The sequence below is a fragment of the Lissotriton vulgaris genome, unplaced genomic scaffold, assembly GCF_964263255.1.
Source record: "Lissotriton vulgaris unplaced genomic scaffold, aLisVul1.2 SCAFFOLD_285, whole genome shotgun sequence".
Classification (NCBI taxonomy): Eukaryota; Metazoa; Chordata; class Amphibia; order Caudata; family Salamandridae; genus Lissotriton; species Lissotriton vulgaris.
The window spans coordinates 1,331,256-1,352,764 of NW_028246414.1; the positions used below are offsets into that span (position 1 = coordinate 1,331,256).

General features: G+C 43.3%; 1 protein-coding gene across 2 annotated transcripts in view; it reads left to right on the plus strand.

Moving 5' to 3' along the window:
• LOC147665960 (copine-5) overlaps nucleotides 1-21,509 on the plus strand; it is a 1,339,740-nt gene that overhangs the window by 1,121,998 nt on the left and 196,233 nt on the right. Inside the window, exons 12-13 of one of the 2 annotated variants that reach the window (XM_086949376.1) lie at nucleotides 3,244-3,318; nucleotides 5,989-6,030. In XM_086949376.1, coding sequence (XP_086805502.1) covers nucleotides 3,244-3,318; nucleotides 5,989-6,030 — 117 coding nt within the window. The remainder of the gene's footprint in view (nucleotides 1-3,243; nucleotides 3,319-5,988; nucleotides 6,031-21,509) is intronic. The other variant, XM_086949377.1, reaches the window with a different exon arrangement.

Consider the following 21,509-nt stretch of genomic DNA (forward strand, 5'->3'; position numbering starts at 1 on the left):
GGCTGGACTCCTGAGAACTCATGATATGATTCTCCATGAGGCCTAGCTGAAGTTTGTCTATTGTAAGTCTTTCCATAACTGGTACTGGACCCACCTGAGACTCCTTGGGGAAGCGCTCTCCCCTTCTGATGCCTGTTGGTGCTGTGGCATGAGACACTGTGACCTACTACACATCTTAGGAAGCTAGCTGCACTGCTCTAACTTTATATTAGTCTGCTGTATGGTTTGTACCAGGGTTAGCATTGGATCTTCAATTTTCACCCTCAATCCGGCTTTTTGTCCTTCGTGATACGGAGGACTGTATTGCACCTAGTAAATACTCTCAGAAAGGGTTGGCGAGGGCACTGCTTATAAATGTGCATACTACACCACTGGAGGACACCGTCCAACCCAACACTTTTGGAACAACTGTCTGAGTTTTCTAGGGTTCTGTAAAGTGAACTGGTCATTTATCTGGTCTCTTTAAGGCCACCTGGGAACACTTTACCAACCCAACAACAAGCACAGAGTAGGTACCCAACACTGGGGTTATCGCCAGATTTTTGACCCAGGATAGATGAGTGATGCTCCACTACCCTTTACATACCCATGTCCAATGGGACTCCCCCTCCTGACCCTTTCACATGCTCACAATGCTCCTGCCTGGTTCACTCCATCTCCGTACCACCTTCTCCACATAGGGAGGTGATGCACACCTGTTACTAGTGGGGGTGTTGTGAGAAGTTCTTTATCTCTACATAGAACGGACAATTAGAGGGAACTGATGCTATCTTATGTGAACCCCTACCAGGCAAATTCTGCAGATGTAAGGGTCACTAGGTCCTTCTTTGGCGACAAGAGGTTCGGCCACCTGAGAGGCCCATCTAGACTCGCATTGACCATATAGTAGTGCAAAAGTCCCATCCAGTACACCTGTTCGCTTGCCTTTTGTTCGCTTGTTTCTATTGTCCCTGGTTAAGATTGACTATCATTGGCAGTGTTAGCTAAATAGCAGCGAACTGTGATATAAGTTTGCCTTGTGTAAGCTGCAGCTAGTTTCATAAGTCAATAAAGAATTGTTATATAAAAAAAAAGAAAATAAAAAAATCTTGCACGATAAAAGTGGGGAGTTGTCCCAGGATTATATGCACCCTTAACCTCCAGCTTTCATTCTAGGGTGTGATCCTACAAGGAAAGATTGTAAGTGGTGGTGGGGGAGTGGTCTGCATCATGTGGATAATCATGTTACTAGTAACTTTTGGTTACATCTCGTGGACCCGTCACACATTTTATTGCACTGCCTCTCCATCTGCTGAACCCCCAAAATTGCTGAGCATCATTTTCTGGGGAACTACTTAGCGTCCAAAGGAAGGGGCCCATGATTTGCAAATGGTTTGATTTCTTTTTTTTATTTTCTTTCATATGTATGTGAGAACTGAGAAACCTTTTCGGATTTATTCTTTTTTTCCCATTTAATTTTATTGCGATGCTTTTCATACTTTTTTCTTTAGTGGCTCTTGTTCTTCTACTTCGCACCGGATCAGCACAGTGTAAGATCCACATTTGGATCTCAGGTTGAGAACTACTGAATAATTGGACCAGCTTCTTTCAACATCTGTCTTGTTATATCTCCAGGTGTTCAAGGGCTCTGATCTCACAGCCCTTCCCAGCAGCCAGCACAGGAGGAGTCTCCCGGTGACAGCCCTGTGAAGCCAGAGATAGTCCTGGTGTCAGCCATCTTCTCTCATGATTGCAAGCAGTGACAGGAGCTGCAGTGGGACAGTTCAGGCTATGAGCTATCTCCAGTGGTTGTAAGATGCCCCGTCTTCTACTGTATCTCGGTCTCCAACCTCTTGCTCAGTAAAGCGAATGACAAGGACGGCAATGAGGGCATCCAGCAGCCCTGACTTAACCTTTAGCTCTTGCATTACTAGCCCTTGTTTCAGGGCCATGAAGGCACTGAATACAATAGGAAGTAAACAGGGCCAGAAAAGACTTGTTTACTTCCTGTAGTTTCATCTCCTTGGTCTTAACCTCTCAGGAGGCCAATAGGTGGTCCTTGGAACCTAGGGGGTGGAATAAGCGGTCAAGACTGTGATATCCTTTTTGATGAAAGATTTCCTGATGTCATTCTCTTGACCCCTGGTGTTTTGAGGAATTTTTGCTCATGTGGCCTGAGAAAAAAATCAAGAAATCTGCAGACAGGTTGGTGCATCTGACAGACAGGTATGAATGGGAGCTGAGAAAGACACAACTAAGAACTTCTTACATCCTAAGTGACAGCTTTGATGGCGGCCTGACAGCCTAGAATATTTTCCATACTAATGCCTTTCTTCTATCAATGGAAACTCTCCAGAGCCTTAAGAAATTCAATCTTAGAAAACCTTTAACAGCTTTCTGTTCTGCAAACCATTTCTGTTGTCAAAGAGGCAGGTATCCTCCAGAGTCTCTAATTTACTAATTTTGTGGAACGCGGTGGCACACACACTGGAATATGTAGGTTGTAGGGTCCTTCTGGTTGAGGCCAAGAGTACTTTCTCTCTAGGGACTGCAGCATGAGCATTAAGGACAGCATGAGTGCACACCACAACTACTCATTGTCTCCACACCTACATGTCACCTAGATTCACCAGACGTTTCTACTGAACTAAGTATGGTTATCAGCCAGCATTCATGCCGCACCACAGAACATGTCTACTAGGAAACATGGGCTCTCCCGTTCAGCCCCAGATCATAACAAAAGAGAAGGACAGTTTAAGACTGAGAAGCCAATCACCAGAGTTGGATTTTCCTTTGAGGCATCCCTGCTGCAGCTCACCTATACTATCCTGGAGATCACTGCCTATTGTGTTGCGTTATCCTGTCTTCATGAATTTCAGACCTGAGACAGCATGTTAGACCCATGCCCTCATCCCTATCCTAAATGGAGACTTATATTGTCAAGTACTAATACGTGTTCTGCTCTCACCTTAAAAGTAGCCCATATAATATAAGCAACATGCTGCATGTGAAGGCTATTGACATAAACCCTTTATTTAGTGAAGGGCTGTAGTTGACCTAGGCTAGAGTGCCTCTTGAATTCTAAGGTGTATAGTGTCAAAATAGCAAGATCTTCAGTGCATCGGTGCCAATAATATCTCAGGAAGAGGTTTACCACATCCCACAGGGCGGCCGTCGACCAATGATACTCTTCTATTTCTCAATTCACCCATGTGCAGTTTTTTTCTTTCGGCTGATATTGTGTTCTTGCTCTGAATGTGATAGGTCGAGAGTGACACAGTCTTCTGATGATGAAGAGAGCAGCAGTAGCAGCAGATGTGCCACAAGGTCCTCAGCGGTGTAAGTGCGGGAGCTGAGAAATAGCAGGCGCTCTCCCTACAATAGTGAGGCCCTTATTTCACCAATAAGGAATAAGGGGGCAAAGGAGGCGTCGGCTATTTTGCTGGCTATAAAGGCGGAGTCTCTTTTTTAATTAAGGCGGGAAGCTCAACAGGTTAAGATAGAAGTTTGTTTACATATCCCAGCCAAAACAGGGTATAACATAAGACAAGTGCAAGCAGCACTTAAAAGCTGCTATGGAAAGGCTATGAAGACAATTCTGATTGGAAATTGATAAAATTGTTAATGAAGGATCTAGACACATTAATGATTAATTACTTAAAATACTGCAAAACAGTGTTGCTCATGCTTTAAACATTTGCAATGAAGTATATCTATTTTCCTCATGCAGTCTAGCTCCTGAGGGGCCTTTGTTCACAAGAGGTGCCCCCATGAGCACTTTTGGAGACCCCATAACAGAAGCATCGCTCCTGGTCTCCTCAGTCTGAGAGCAAGAGCACCTCTTCTTTGCAAAAGAGGCTCCGAGGTGGATCCATAACATACATATCATTCAGTGCTTGGCTTGATTATGTGCTTTTTTTAAAGTAGTAAATCTCTCTAAACTCTTTTTTTTTTTAACTCTGTTTATTATTAGGTATATTGCTGCCTGCCTGGCAGCACCTCTTTTTGTTGTAAAAAGAGGTATTGGGTCGTGTCCTGGTGGCTAAGTGGCTGGTGCTTCATCATGGCACAAACATTTCAAATGCTATTTTTCGGGATTTCTAAAGCTACAGTTGGCGACAAAATAATTGCAGTTTTCCTGAGTTACATAGAATATAAATCACTACACAGCAGTTTAGCATGTGATCCTTGTTCTTCTTTTAATCTACAAAAAATAAACCTCTAAAATCCCCTTTTCCTTTATTTGTATAAAACATTGCTGGCTGTGCAAGTCATCAGAGATGGCATACATTTTAGAAATCCCTTCCCAGAATGCAAAGCAGTCAGTAACGTAGCAAGCACGAGGACAAGGATTCATAAAAATAAAAGGTTGGTGAAATGGTTTTGGAACTGCCATGGTAGCGCAGGACACACCAACGAATGTCTTCAGTAATATCTTTTCACGGAGATTTTGGTTGATCTGCCAGATTAGCCTGTGTTGAGAAAGGGGTGGACTGAATTAGATTTTTTTTGTAGTGTTGTTGGAGATTGGACCTGACCATCCTGTTAAGAGCTAATGATGTCTCACTGACCATCACGGGCGCTGATATCAGTTCAGAAAGGCGCAGTTACAAACGCGTCTCAGCTTTCTTAGCATTTTGAGGTTATGCTTTAAACGTTGCAGTACTAATCGAATAACTCAGACATATGTCAGGGGACACTGCAGGATCCACTGTTATTAAGGCGTGGAGCCTTCAATTTCCTATCTGCCATCTATTAACTATTAATGGATATTTTGGATTCATTAGGATGAACAATGAACCCAGATCAGAGGGCACACACCTTGTAAATTCAGCTCTAGAAAGTTGAAATAATTTTGTTGCCAACTGTAGGACATCTTTATCAATGCTCTGAAAATGTCTATCCTGATAAAAAGAAGTACCGCTCCATACTCTGTTACACGGACTATTGGGTTTCCTTCACAGAAAAGTGAGCGCACTTCTTTTTTAAAATAGACTTCCTCAGCAGCATCGATAAGCACATTATAAAGCACTCTGCCTACCTCAGTAAATGTTGAAATATATCATCTTCTCTATGCATCAGGAAAGCTATTTTGTTATCTCATTACATATGAGCATCTCTTAGAACTGTTAGTGCGTTCAGTGCTCCCGACAGGACTTGTGCTTTATAATTTGTGCACAAATTAGATTTTCATTCATTTTAGTGTCAGGTTTTAACTTTTCTCTTTGCAGTCTTTCCACGTGGAAGTTGATAAGAGTAGTTGCATTGATTTTACAAAGCATTCTGGGTGCGGTTATGCAAATTTAGGATCACCTTTTGCTCTTCATGGTATTTTTCCTTTCTAGGTCCCTGCATTTTCAGAAGGGCACTATGGTAGATGGCCATCTACACAGAAATCTTGAATGTTTGCCTTTTGATCCATAATTCCCTTCAGGACTCTACAGGACTATTTTCCTTTTTTTTCCTGTGGCTAGTTTTATTTCCTGTGTTGGGGTCTGACTTTCTATGCTTTGTGATTTGTTCCTAACTAAGCACTGATATGCTGCTCTTTTGTAGAGACTGTTTTTCCGTTTCTAGTGTGTTCTCCATGCTTGTTTCTTTTCAGGCATTTGTTTTAGAAGTCTTTTTCTGGGCTTTGTTTTTCATGGCAGGTGTTTACTTGGTGTAAATTTATATTCTGTATTAGTTCTATTTTCTAAACAGTGTTACTTGTCAGCCGCATGTCCGAAGGAGTAGAAATCTGGTTGTGGCCATTTTGATGTTATTAAATAGTGTAAAAGTTATAATGCACTTGTGCTAATAGAAACAGCCGTTTCCCAGAATGCTTACTTTCTCAGGTGGCTGTTCACCTGTTTGGACCTGGGAGAAGCCATTGCTTGGAATCCGATTACTAATCATGTGTGCCATGCAGAGCCATATTCCAGACTTCATTATCAGCTGATAATTTCAAATTCATTCAAGGGCATTCATGTAGGTTTTTTTCTAACCATGTGTCTGTTTCCTCCTCAGGACAATCAAGGTGGAGGTGTACGACTGGGATCGTGATGGCAGGTAAGCAGACAATCTATTTAATGATATCTAATGATGATGATGAGAAATTTATAGAGCGCAGTAAATACCCATGGGTGTCTAGGTGCTGCCTTGGATAAATACCGATCAGTGCAGGCAGAGAAGTACAATTATACTGTAAACAACCACGTTTTAAGACCCTTTCTAATTTTAGAGAGACTGGGGGGCATATTACCAAGCAATTGCGATAATTATCGCTATTGCTTGGTTAGCGGGAAAAAAAATATCGCCGAGCACCGAGGATTTTTACCGCAGAGATACCTTGATATTATCAAGGTTTATCTCAAAAGTGGTAAAAATCCTGCGAAATGCATGAATATCACTGAAAAATCAGCGATATTCATGCATTATCGTGACAATGCTCTTAGCCATGTTATCCACCTTCCATTGGATAACATGGCTAAGAACTGCTTTTAGCAGGCGTTAGCTTTTGGAGATATTCGCGCTTAGCGCGAATATTTCCAAAAGTTGTTATTAGGATTTAGAGATGTTAGCGACTGTTTTCAGTCGCTAACATCTTGGCACGCCCACTTTGCATGTCATTAGCGATAATTATCGCTGACATGCAAAGTGGGCCCTTAAATGCCCGCTATCGCCTACAAGCTGTCGCTAACTGGTGTTAGCGACAGCTTGGTGATAGGGCGATAAAATTATCGCCGCATTAGCGGGAAAAAGTCCAGCTAATGCGGCGATAATGCCCTTGGTAATATGCCCCTGGGTTCTTTCTTCAACATGGTGGACAGAGAGTTCCATAGGCTGGCCGTTGTAGCCGTGAAATTCTTACCGCCCCATCTAACCAGTTGACTCTAGGAACAATTAGATTTCCCAGTTCTGCAGATCTGCGGGCTCTGGCTGGAGTGTATGGTTTTAAAAATTTTAAATTGAATCCTCTTGGCTACTAGTAGCCAGTGGAATCGGACTTGAGCCTGACTCAAATTTAGAGATGCCCAAGAGTATTCTTGCTGCTGCATTCTGAGCCGTTTGAAGTTTGTTAATACTACACCTCGGAGCACTGGAAAAGAGGGCGTTGCAGAAGTCCATCTCTCTCACACCCCCCTCCACATGTTGAGATTGCATTGTTTTATCGATTATCACTATCTTGCATTTTGTGAACAATGCAGCCTGATGGGAATGGAGATTTGGTGTCTTTAGTAAATCCCCTGGTTAACAATCACAATAAGGTAAAGAATCAAGCCTGAAATTAGAATCGCTATAGGGCGGAGCAAACTTTCTTTTTTAAGCATTCATTGAGGCAACCAATCACATCGGGACCTCACCAATTCATGTTCAAGACATAGAGCATCACCTTAGCGCCCATTAAACAGAAGACCCATTAACCTGTGAATGCATTGAAGGCAGCAAAGATATCAATGTATACCTTGGTTCATGCTCTTCTCTTTTTAACCGTTGCAGCGCCATGATCCTACACAAGATGTTATCTAGGCTATGCAAAACATCATTGTCAGCACTCACTGCCCAACGTGGGGCCAATGGGCATGAGTCACAGATTACTGAAATGTGAAGCAAAGCAACTCCATGACCAAAGTGCGCCAATGTGAACCAACTATTGCATGTCCTTAACAATACCTCCACATCACACCTATATTGTAGCTGCCTCTCGTATTTATTGAAAATATCCAGGTATACTCACTTTCCGTCCTTCTCAGAGACTTTGTTTAAAAGACTACTGCCTCTCGTATTTATGGAAAACATCCAGGTATACTCACTTTCCCTCCATCTCAGAGACATTGTTTAAAAGACTACAAGGTCATGCTTTAATTGCATAATGCAATCGAAGTGGCCGCCAGTACAACAGAACATATATGGAAGCCATTTTAAAATGGTAATGCAACGGTGAGCATTTTGCCATTTTTAATGTACTGTTTCAAAACGTCCAGGCACCATTTTAAAATTAAAAAAAATACAATTGTGCAGGAGCGCCACTGAAATCTTGTATTAGCAAAGCCAGTCGGTGGGCACACCCCGTTTTAAGGCCATAACTCGTGGCTTTGCCAATGCTTCTTGTTTTGTTATTGCCGCAGGCGCTCTATTGTGTCAGTGAATGCATGTTTTGTGTTTTCAGTATTTCTGTTCCTCTGTCAATCAATCAATCAATCAATGGAAAAATACTTTTATTTGATTTCATTAAAATCATAAAAGGGGGGACGTACCACCATGTTTAATAAAACCAACAATAAACATTTTAAAGCTGGAAGTTAAATAGAGACAAGAGTTGTAGGAGGCTGATAAGACAAATGGGGTTTGAAGATAGATCGTGTCAACAGGCGGTAAATTAAGAAATTAAAACATTTTTATGCTTCCTTTTTCCAAGAGTTTGTATCATAATGAAGGCGTCCTGGACAGTTAGCTGCTAATACATAAAATAATTATATGATCAGAGCAGATAAATAGCTGTGTACAATTATTTTCAATCTGCTTATGTTAAATTGCTACTTTTGTCCACTTCTTTTCCCACCATTTTCCAAAAGTTTATGGCTCTATAGGATAATTGAATAGACGTGCCTCCGAGGCATTTTATAACTGCCGCTCTGCATGTCCTTATTTGTGCGTTTCTTAGTGCCTCTCGCAAAACAGATTTCCTGGTTACTAGCTGTGCGAGGAAGATACATAGGAGGTGCAACAAAGACTCGTCCCACTGTCCACATAGCCAGCATGCTTTAGTTGGCCATATGTGTTTCCATTTGAGGGTTAGGTCCTTCGTAGGTATACCCCCAGCCTCAACAATGTCAAATAATGCTTTTTGTAATATGAGAAATTTGCAGACTGGTGCTGTTGAGGTTTAAGAATCTGGTACGATTGTATTACTGCCCAAGCGTGATTGTTTTGCGATAGCAGTTTTATCGGTTAGTAGTGATGTTCTTTTGATCATATTATTCACAACTTTTTTAAATCCAGAAAACGTTGTGATGGTCTACCAAGCATCCTCTAACTGTAGTGCCTGGAGCGAGTTTTTTAACACTGATGTAGTAGGGTTTTTTAGCCTACTTTGCATTTCAATCTCCACCCAACATCGATGTGCTAAAGTGTTATCTTCTGCAGCTCTCATCCTCCAGTAATATTTAACTAGTGCTCCTTGTCTGGCTGGTTGCTGGTTTTTTAATCCATATTCCAGTCGGATTTGGCCTTGCAAGATATATCGGGGAATTGAGAACAAGCGTTTGAATAGGGTGGATTGTGCTGTGTTTAGTGCTGCAGCATCTTTGGTATTCAATATTTCTGAAAAGTAGGCGATGGAGGGTAGAAATTTAGCAGAGATTACCTTGAGCAAGTGCCCTGTTGAGCAACCTGAAAGCTTTTGATGTAAACTTTTAAATGCAAAGAGCAGTTGTTTTGCTTTCGAGCGGCCTTGGTCCAAATGTGTGTAGTTGAGGTGACAATCCAGTTGGAAGCCTAAGTATTTATACGAAGACACCGTGATTAATGGTTTCTCATCTACTTTCCAGATAAATTTTGGGGCATATTATCAAGGGGGTTTATCTCCGCTTTTTTGGCTTTAAAAGGAAACAGTCGCTAACATTGCTATCTCCTATTACCAACTTTTGGAGATATTCGTGCTAAGCGCGAATATCTCCAAAAGCTAACACCTGCCCCTGAGCAGTTCTTAGATATGTTATCCAATGGTAGGTGGATTACATGGCTAAGAGCATCAGCTCGGTAATGCATGAATATCGCTGACTTTTCAGCGATATTCATGCATTTCAGCCGATTTTTATCACTTAGGAGTTAAACCTTGATAATAGCAAGGTTCCTAAGCGATAAAAATCGCCACTGCTCGGCGATAAAAATATTGCCGCTAAGCCAACATAGCGATAATTATCGCTAGTTGTTGGTAATATGCCCCTTAGTTTTTTACTTGTGGTACGGTGTTTGGAGAAGCACATCACCTTCGTTTTTTATGGTTGATAGTCAGTTGAACTGAGGTGACGTAGGCTCCAAGTTTGGAGATGAGTCGCTGCAGGCCTGTTCTTCTGTCCATTATCTCCTTCATCTAGCTGCTCATCCCCACACATTCTCAACATTCATAGGCTATGCCTGATCCTTCGCGCACTCCGGTCCACCACCTTGTGACAGCCCACAATTTGTTTCTGTACATTCAGTTTGCCACTTCTTTTCAACTGACCCCCCCCCCCACACACACAGCATTCTCCACATAATCTGTCCCTGCCCCATCAAGCATACTGCAGCTATCATGTTATGTCAGTGGGTGCTGTCTGTTGCTTCTCATTGAGGAGGCCTGCTCAGTGTTTCTTTTTTCTTGTTCCATTTTTCCTCCTATCTATCTCTATAATTAGAACATTTCACTCCTTTAAAGAAGGCTATGGGTGATTGTGTTGTTTTGCATATTTTCTCAACAAAAACTCGACTCTTTTTTGTTGTACTTGTCAACCAAAGTATTTCGCCCAAGCACTTTCAAACATCGTGTATGTATGTATGTATGTATGTATGTATGTATAGGCATTTATATAGCGCACTACTTACCGGTACCATAACAGAGCAGGTGTTATGTAAAATAGATATATGTTTGTGTTGTAATGTTGTATTGATGGTGTGGTTATTATGGAACCTCAGCAATATCAGTTATTGTGAATTACTTATACTCCTGTAAAAGGTAGAGCATTTTAAGGCAGTGTCTGATCGATCACACCTAGAGAGTTTCCAGATGCAAGCCTAGTTTTTAGAATTCGTCTGTCAAAGTCTGGTTTAGTTGCTAAACAAAACATTTTTTTCCTCAGACACTATTCTGATTTTGCAGTTCCTCCTCTAAAATTTGGGTTGATCTGCGAAATGGGAAAAACATGTTTTCCACAATTTTAGTACTACTGTTATGCAGTATAGCTAGTCCTTCCCCACGAAACAAGAGTAGCAGACAGTTTCATCTAGTATGAATCGAACATTGTTCTTGTTTCCTTTTGTGGGATATCCCCTGCACACCGGATACAGAAATTGTGTTTTTGTCTGCCGGCTCCCATAATTTGAGGGAATGTATTTAGTTTGCCAGGCCTTAAAGATTTGCTAGCCTTCAGTATGATGTTGGAACTGTTTTTATTTACCAACGCGGACACTTATAATAGTTTCGGCACGTTTATTTATGGCTATATTGACTTCTTGGGTTTCATAGAGTTTTCTCTGAACAAGTCAGCTGTCAGCATTCTGCCACAGTATGCATCCGCCTCTAGTTACATTGACGAGTGTCGAGCTCCAGTTACAGAGCTATGGTCTTAGATCTTTGTTTCCATTTTTTATGGACAGTTTCCAGTAGTTTACAACGATTGGTTTATCAGCATAAAAAAGATATGACAGACAAATGAGGCTCAAGCTTCGATGCAGTGATACTTGCATGGGCTGTAGTCTTTTCTCAATGTCAGGCTGGGCAGAATCACTCCGGGATGTTACTGGTACGATCCTTAACACCTGTTATTCTGCTGTCATTTGGAAGAATTGAGTACCATTGGACTGTTCACCTTCTGTCATTTATTGACAAACCTGTCATGAGTCTATGAAGACATGGCATTGCTCCCACTGGTTGCAAGGCGGGTTGCTACATTACATGTCCCTCGCGGGAAATATTTCTCTGTCAAAGGTCCATTTCACCATGTAATTTAACATGAGCTGTGACTTAACTGTGTGACGTGCTGTGATGCTTAACTATCCAGAACTGTCATCTCACGGAATGTGTTATAGCAGGGTTTCAAGAACAGTGAATGCAGAGATAAGTTGATTTTTTAAAATGTGTTATTATTTGTACTGGTCTTGTTGCGTTTTTATCCAATTCCATTTCCCATATTCCAAGTACAGGTTTCTAGGCTATGCTCTGTTGCTATGGAGAAGATGCTACCTCTTTCCATTGCTTACTACTGCATGCCAATCAAAATGAATCACCTGAATCACTTCTCATTCCAACATATAGTCCTGAAAGAGCATTGCCTGGTTAACGGTGCACTTTATATTTGCGCCCATTCTAGATGCGTCACGCGATGAAGCTTTTTCAGTATGGAGTGACAGTCGCCTGCAGCCGAGCTCTTGCTTTAAATATAATGTGCTGGACATGTGGTTGAGGGAGGCATTCAAAATCCCTTATACCTCATGGTGCAAAAGATTTGGCCCGTAAATAATTCTTATATTCCCCGATACATGCCATCCCACGACAAACTTTCAGCAAACCAATAGTTTTTGTGCTTTCAAAAGTATTCCTGAGTTTCAATCTGAGCCAGGCCTGGGCGGAGGTGCCGAAAAACTCCGCCAAATGCCGCGGAGATCCGCGAGCGGGCAGAGTATTGCTTAGCCACCCCTAGAGTTATGATGAATGAGGGCCTCTCCATTCGCCAATCCTTAATCAAGGCCGGCATGCTTCCTTGCACTCGCGCTGATAGAGCGCCGAAGCTGCTCACTCACCTTCCACCTCCGCTTAAGGGAAAACTTTATCAGCCCATAAATCCTGCCCCTAAAATGGCTGCTGCTTCGGCGTGAACATCGAGCATTCTTGGCTGTGAGTTTACACTCAAACTTGTTTTTTTTTAGCCTGTAAGCATGTTCAGTTCTCTTGCTGGGGAAGCAGTCCCAGCACCGACGCCATTACGTCACTGCATGTTGCACAGAAGACGTGCAGCAATGGAAAATATCCCATCCCTAGCACAGGCTTGGTAACTGCATGTGCTCACTGCTCAGTCAGGAATCAGGAGGATGGGGAGTTGAAGAAAAGGCGAGTTACCCGTCTCTTTAAGGCATTGTGACAGGTAAACTCCGGCAGCTTTAGCTAAAATATGGAATAATAATACTTGGCATATGTCTCTGCCAATTTTATCTGCCTTGCGGAGTCTGGTTATAAGGCTCGAGAGAGCACTTTACACCGCTTTACAAAGAAAATGCTTTGATATGAGTCAGATACTTAGACTACATGTCGGTTCTCCTGGTGCCCCGCCTCCCTAAATACCTGGCATTCAGGCCTTTTTTTCGACTTATGTAATGCCAGTGCCATAGATTTATTGTATCTCATCAGGCAGTGATCCCCTTACCGGGCTAAAGAGGTGGAAAGCAGAAGAAGACATCCTGCTTACATATTAAACACCCTGGACAGGGCACTCAGTGGCTTTCATTCAGTCGCGGGGTTAACTCAGCATGGAGGCTGGACCGGGGGAGTGTTGGGAGCAGCGGTGCAGTATTGCCTGCTGTGAGATTCAATCTGACATTCCCTTCGCAGCCGCTCGATCATGCTCGCTGCAGGAACGGAAGGCTCAGTGGCGGCTCTCTGCTGGCTCTCCTGCGTCTGCATGGCTCCGGCCGGCTGGGATGAGAACTTTTTAGCAGTAAGGTTGAGTGAGTGGCCTGCTGGTAAACTCTGCTCCTCCGGTGGTAGGTGCAGTTATTTTGACGAACTTTGCACTCAAAACAAGTGCGAAGTGGCAAAAACTCTGCAAAGTCCGCTGGCGGAGCAGACTATACTGCCCACCCTTAATCTGAACTATAAACCCTCTAGCAAAGTGTAAACCTTTATAAACAAACCGTTCTGAGCACTGGATTTAACAATGGATTAAAATCTAGAAAACTGCAAATCAATCTCAATTGGTTTGTTATGAATGGGGTCTCTAGTTGGTAGAGGTATGCACCCAGTCCAAGTAGGGATTCACACTCTAGTCAGGGTGAGTGTAGTACACGCTTAAGGTTTACCTGTGCTCACCCTCTGGTAGTTTGGCACAGAGCAGTCAGGCTAAACTAAAGAGGTAGTGTGTAAAGTATTTATGTACATATGCACAGTAACACAGTGAAAACACCACAAAAGTACTCCACAATAGTTTAAACAACTAGCCATTATTTACCTCAGTAAAACAAGACCAAAATGACAATAACCCAACATACACACATTTTTTAAAATTACATCAAAATTCAGTGCTTAGAAGTCAATAGCACCAACTGGTGCTAGCTGGTTATACTTGACTGGGACAAATTCAAAAGTTCAGCCTAACCGCGATGGAGCGTGGGCCGGATACAGGAATCATGCAGACCCCCTTACAGTACCTTGGATACGTCAAAAATCAAAGCCAATGCATAGCACAGACAAGATGAGGCATCGCCGATGCAGGTAATGCGTTGGTTCATTAAGACGGGATAAGGTTGTTGAAGTTTTGCCACTCCGGAAGATGAGTTGTGCAGAGGAGGTAATACATTGGTTGCGGGTGCGAGTACTCGGTTCCTGAAAGCAATGCAGCATCGATGATGAGTTGATGTTGAGCACACGGTTCTTTGGCGTCAAAGTCTAACCACTGGGCCGAAGGCGATGTGTCGGTTGAAAGGCACGCATTGTCAGGGATGCATCGGAGTTTCAACGATACACCAATGGCATCAGTGGCATGGTGTCCGAGACTCATACAGTAGCAGTTCTTCGGAGGCGCTGTGGCAAAGTCGGACTGTGTTGAAAATCGAGGTCATTGCGTTGCGCACTTGGTGAGCTGTGTCCACTGCTTCGTGTAGGCAGTGTCAATGCATCAATTTTGCAGGGATGGGCCGGTTCTGATCACCAGAATCACCTCAAAAGGCCCAGGATTTCAATTTGGTACCACTTGGCAGGTCAGGACTCACAGCAGAGGAGCACAGGTGCTGGCAGGAAGATACAGGTGAAGTCTTTGAGTTCCCTGAGACTTCAGCAACAGTAGGCAAGCCTAGTCAATGCCATGAAGAACTGTAGAAAGCAGGATGCAGAGGTAAGAAGGAGCAGGCCAACACAGCACAGCAAGCAGCAAAGTGGCAGTTCCAGTTGGCAGCACAACAGCTCTTTTTCCTGACAGAATGTCCTCAATCCAGAAGTGCCTAGACAAGAGGCTCCTTCGGTCCCCAGCTGGGAGCGGTGGACTCCCTCTGAGGTGGTGATTTGGCGACACGGAGCCGGGAGGCGGGGCAGCTCCTTCCTGAACAGAGAGCGCCCTCACTACTCTGAGGGTCAAGATGGCATCTTGCAGGGTGGGGCTGCGTCGACTGAGGTTTCTCCTGGCTAGGTTAATCCTGTTGTTAGGCAACGCTTAGCAGCCGGCTGTGGTGCCGCCGATACCTATAGGAACTGGACTTTGGATTCGGCCCAGGACTCGGGCCAGAGGCAGTGATTGGGGCAACCTCGGAAATGGCTTCCACCTATAAGGGAGCAGGCTGAGCTCCCGGGAGCAGTGCTGGGGTAGGCAAGCAAGGCCTGTTGGCATTGGAATGCAGGAAGGCCCCCAGAGTCCTGATAGAGCTAAATGGCTTGAGCTCTACTGAGGCAACATACTCAGGGGGTCAGAGAGGCAAAGGTGCACATGCCCTCTGCGAGTGCTCACACGGAGCGGTTGGTGAAGCAAAAGTACCTGGAAACTTTGATGTCTCTGAGTTTCCTACAACAGGAGGCCAGCACACACAGGCCCATTGGAGATCTTTCTTCTAGTAGGTTCACATCAAGTTTCAGTCTTTGTCCTCTCCTTGGCAGAAACAGCAGCTGCAGGCCAACCTCACACAGCACACAGCAAAGGGGCAGTACTCCCCCTACAGCTCTTCTGATCTTCTCATTGGCAAATGTTCCTCTTGTGTCCAGAAGTGATCTAAAGTTCTGGGGTTTTAGGTCTGATACTTATACCCCAAAATGTTTTTGTTCTCTTTTTGCAAGAGTCTCTGAGCCCAGTTCAAACCAGTTCTGTAATCACTGGTGCAGTATGACCACAGGGGGTGGATAAGGCATTGTTCAAGGGAGACAAGCCCTATTCAGGTGCAAGGATATGTCCTCCTACTACTCTAAATTCAGCTGAAGTTTATTCAGCTCAGCTCTGAGTCAGCCAGGAAGGGCTGGGCATACCTCAAAACACCCCTCCCCAGTGGCTGTCTACAGTGAATGCATATCCCCAGCCCGTGTCACTCCAAAACCAGTCAGTCAATACACAAACAGGCAGAGGCACACAGAATGGTTAAACAAGAAAATGCCTACTTTATAAAAGTGACATTTTCAAACACACAGGTATTAAGTCCCTAGTACAGAGAGCCTAAACTTTATTTCTCTATCTTGTCCCAATGGTAATTTATACTTGTAAGATGTTACAAAGCATTTCCCGCTCTTTCCTATGGGGCAAGATGGTCTTTTAATAGTGAACTGCAAAATTGGCAGTGTTTCACTATCAGGACATGTCACACACACCAGTACATGTCCTACCTTTCAAATACATTGCACCCTGACCACGGGTACCTTGTGCCTACCATAGGGGTGCCTTACATGTAAGAAAAGGGAAGGTTAGGGCCTGGCAAGTGGGTGCACTTGCCAAGTCAACATGGCAGTTAACAAACTGCGCACAGACAGTCAGGGAGGTCTGAGATACCTTTTCAGGGCTACTCATGTGGGTGGCAAAATCAGTGCTGCAGGCCCACTAGTAGCATTTGCTTTACAGGCCCTGGCACACTTCAGTACAATTTACTAGGGACTTACCAGTAAATCAAATATGCCAATTAGGGAGAACCAATTGTAAACACAATTTACACATGGAGAACTTGCACTTTGACACTGAGCAGCAGTGGCAAAGAGCCCAAAACATCTAAGTCAGCAAAAAACGAAATCCAGCACAGCATCAAAACTGCAGGAAGTAGAGGCAAAAAGACAGGGGAAACCACACCAAGGATGCCAAGTCTAACACTTACTTGTAATAAAAGGGAAGGTTTGGGCCTGGCAAGTAGGTGAACTTGTCAGATCGACATGGCAGTTTAAAACTGCACACACAGGCTCTGCAGTGACAGACCTGAGAGAGGTTTGAACTTGAAGGCCTATTCATGTGGGTGCCACAAACAGTGCTGCAGGCCCACCAGTAGCCTTTGATTTACAGGCTCTGGGCACATGTAGTGCACTGTTCTAGGGACTTATCAGTAAATCAAATATGCCAATCAAGGAGAAACCAACTACCATTACATTTTAGACACATAGGAGATGCACTTTAGTACTGATCAGCAGTGGTAAAGTGCCCATGAAAGACAATTTTAAGCAAATTAAAAAAAAGGAAATTAAAGGAAGCATTTTAAAGGAAAGATAATTTTAAGGAACAATCCAAAATAACGTTAAACTTGGGTGGAGTTTCGGGCTACTGTATTTTTTTTCAGTTCAGGGATGGGTAATGGTTAGGGCGATGAGGAATTTTTAGGGGTCAGGAATAACTGGCGTTCGGGCAGGGATACGCGTTTTTTTAGGTTTAGAGACAGGTGGAGTGTAAGATTGTTGAGGGGTTTTAGGGCTCATGGATGGATGGAGTTTAGGGCTGGTGAGTGTTTTTAAGGTTCAGTTATTGGGAGAGTTGAGGTTGTGGAAAGCTTTTAGGTAGGTGGGGTGGATTTTAGGATGGTGAGGGGTTTTAAGGATTCAGGGATGGTAGAGTTTAGATGTAGAAAGGGTGTTTTAGGGTTCAGGGATAAGCAGTTTAGGGTGATGAAGAGTTCAACTGGGTCATGGATTGTTGTTGTTAAAGGGAAGTGAGGGTTTTCTATGGTTCAGGGATGTGTGGAGTTTGGCTGTGCTTAGGTGTTTTAAGGGGTATGAGATGGGTGTGGTTTAGGCATAGAAAGGGCGTTTTACGGTTCAGGAATGGGTGGAGTTAGAGACAATGCGTTTTATGGTTCAAGGATAGTGGAATTTTAAGGTAAAAAGGGCTTTTAGGCTTTAGGGATGAGTGAAGTTTAGGTGTGGTGTGGGGTTTTAGGAAGCAGGGACTGATGGTGTTTAGGAGTTGTGAGGAGCCAGTGATGGATGGTGTTTACAGGTGATGATGGGTCAGTGAATTGAAAGCATCTGAAGGAAATGTTTGTAAAATATATAAATATGAAATAATGACCCCTGATGTAAAGCACTGAAATAAATATCTCCAACAAAACTATTTCTGAAAGTAAGACCATTAACCTTTGCATGTGCACTTAAAAATATGCATCTGAAGCCCAGTTTTGAAAAAAAGGCATTCTATGATTAGGCTTCTACAAAAAAGGCAAATGCCATTCATTCTGAAAATTTCCATTAAACAGCTTGGATGAACTGGTGACTCAGTAATGGTATTCCATGAAGTTGTTTTTCTATGAAACCATATACAACCTGATTTCACATTAAAATCAAGAACTTTGACATCAGCAAACATCTTTTGGTGAGCTTTTTGGTTAGTCTGGCAAAATATTCTAACTAGTACCTTTGTAGGTATTCTGCTCTGGAACAGAAATATGCTTGGAACCATGGAACATCAGTATGTAGGGCCTGAGACACCATACCATTTTAGTACCTATGAGCCCGAGTTTGACTAGTCGTAGCGCCTCACTTGCCCGCCTAACCTTACCAGAGAAACAAGTGAATTGGCATCCCAGAACACAACACTCTTGAACCTCTCATGCATAGTAGTAACAGACCACACCCTTTCGCTCTCTTATTCGTACTTATCCAAAATAAGATAACCATGAGACATGAAGGAAGTTTAGAATATGTTTTTAAACTATTGTGCTCTGAAATACACAATTAGAAAACAAATTTATAATAAAAATACCATTATCATGGTTAATAATCCATACACCATGAAAATCTCTGGCATTTTATAGGACAGAGTGACCTAATCCACCTCACCTGCTACTAAAGCTAAATGATTATACATGAAAGATCTCTGGGATTACTGGCAGATCCCGTACCTGAGCATACATAGATGGGCACTCTACATCTCAGCAGACGCAGTGCTCTTGTCTCAGAACTCTTGTTCCATGTGTGAGTGTTTGGCGCATGTGTTCATCTATATGATAGGAAATGTGTGCGCATAAACAACAGTTGCAATCTTGTGTTATGTCTAGGTGCTAATGCCTGGCTAGAAAGAATAACAAGGGACATTGTTGTTTGACGTTGTCGTCGGTGTTCAGAATAAGGGGGTAATTAGTATGGCGGGCGGATCGCCACCGCCCGTATGGCACCACATTACCATGGTGGGGGCAACCCCGGCGGATGGAAAGACCATCTGCCGGTTTTCCGCCCGGTCGCAGAGTCGACCGGGAGGAAAAGGTGCTAACATGGTGGCGGTGTCTGGGAGGCACCGCAATCCATATTAGCATGTCTGCTGGGTTGGCGGTTTTTGCCATTGGGGGCCCGTAGCGGGCCCCCTGGGATTCAGGAGGGTGGGGGGTGCACATGTGGCAGTTCCATGCACAACATGGTAGGCACCGCGCAGTGCCTGCCATGTTGTGCATTGAGGTGCACAGCATGCCTTCCTGGCAATGTGGCGGGCGGTCCTAACTGCACCACGCACCACAATGACAGGAATGCAGGATGCACCCGTCACTGTGGCGGGAGCATCCTAATGTCCCCCACGAGACCCCCACCCTTATTGTGGGCGGTCCCTTTTTGCGTTGGGATGGCGGTTGGTCAATGTCCGCCCGTCATCCTAATGGCCCCCTAAATCTCAGGAAGAGAACAGAACGCGAAAACATATGCAGGTTCAGTGTGAAAGTACAATTTGGCACAAAAGCAAGGGTGTTTAGAAAATAACGTGTGCAAAGAAAGATAAGGCCTACAACGTATACAGTTAGGCTGAACTAGGGAAAACTAAGGTGGGCCATGCAGGAAACACACAATAGTACCTAGACACTAGAGTTGACCTTTCATGGGTATGATTTTAAAGCCTTTCGGCTCATCGATTTACTTGGGAGAAAGTGAGTGGAGATAGAAATAGAGGAGTCAAGACAAATAAAGGTTGAGATAGTTATTAAAAGGCAGACACTAATGATAGTGCCCAAATGTGGTAATAATGCAATAAATGGATGGCGCAAGATAACATTGATATGTGAGCAAACGTGTTAATTGTTTGCTATATATTTTTCAACTTATTTTGCTTTTAGTACCCCCAGGAAAAAACTGGTGGTAACTATTCTGGAGAAATATGATGAAAGCAGGCTGTTATTGCATATCTGTAAATACAGCTTTAAAACAGAATTATGCAGGAACCCACATTTCACACATTTTGCCCAGTAATTCTCTATTGTGAAACCCTTTGAAATGCTCTGACAATTGAATGAATCATTAGAGTTCATTGTTCGAAGTAAAGATTCTGCTATCATAATATTCTTGTCTAGAGCTAGTGCTTTGTCTTTGCAAATGCATGTTTGACTTCAAGTACAACTGAATAGGATTGACAGAAAGACAAAACACAACACTCTCTCATCACGAGAGATGAGAGAAAAGACAGAGGGGAAAAGACACCAACAAAAAGATTATAGGAGAGATGCTTATGGCTGCAAGTTAGTCCCGCATTGGACTGTGGGAAAATGCTCTATTTCCAGAAGGACTACATACGATAATCAAATGTACCTCGCCGATTAACCCTTCTAAACCCGTCTGACACCGTTTAGTGATGCAGATAATTCTAAAACACGTGCACCAGAATGAATTTACACTTAATCACAAAAATAACTAGTTTTGTGTAAACGTCCAGTTTTATGCCATATGTTGTTGTCATTTGCATCAGTGGATTTTGTTTTAATAATGAGCAAACATTTCTGCAACATTTGTTCATCCTCTTGTATCTTTACCCCACTTGTATAAATCTGCAAAAAACTAGGCACTCCACGCGCTAAGCGAGATGCAGATCTGTTAAATAGTGCAAAAGCCATAAGCAAAATGGAAAACTGCAGTTTCATTGGACCTGTGACTCAACCATGACCACAAAGACACTATTGTGTACTCTATTATAAATAAATATAGTTCCCTACTTTCACATTATACTGTGCACATAGAGGCCTGATCTCTGGTGAGGGGTCTATTGATTTTCTCTAAGACCTTGTTTGGGAATGGTTGCAAGGAGAATGGTCCATAGTCGGCAAGCGTTGAAGGGTTCAACAAGGGTTACTTCAGCAATAGCAGGACAGTTGCTTGTTTCCAAACACCTCGGAAGGTAATGGAAGAGGTGAAGGTATTCAAAATGAGTGTGAGCATGGCACTGATTGGTAGCAGTTCTTTGGAGTAGGCGTGATGGTGGCAGGGGTCCAATGGAGACCCTGTGTAGATGAACTTCATTGTGGAAGTAGTTACTTCTCAGGTAATGAAGGGCCATGAAGGTTATCATTGGTTCTTTGGATAAGACCAGGAGGTGTTTGGAGAGGTCTGGCCTGTCTGGTTGCAGGTTAAAGTTGCTGTAAATGGTGGTTATTTTGTAGCTGAAGAATTGAGAAAGATTGTTGCAGAGGTCCTGCGCGGGGGTGATCGAGCTGGATGCAGACACTGGTTGGGTGAAATCCTTCATGATATTGGTATCAATGTGGTCTGCCAGAGTGGCGTGTATGGTGATACGAATCATTTGGGGAGAATACCACAGGGCGGATTTGAACATGCTCCTTTCTGCATTGTCCTTGGTCATTTTCCATTTGCGCTTCAGTTGCTTGCTGTGTCATTTCATCATTTTGAGTTTCTGCGTGCACCAACTTGCCTGGGGTCTATCTTG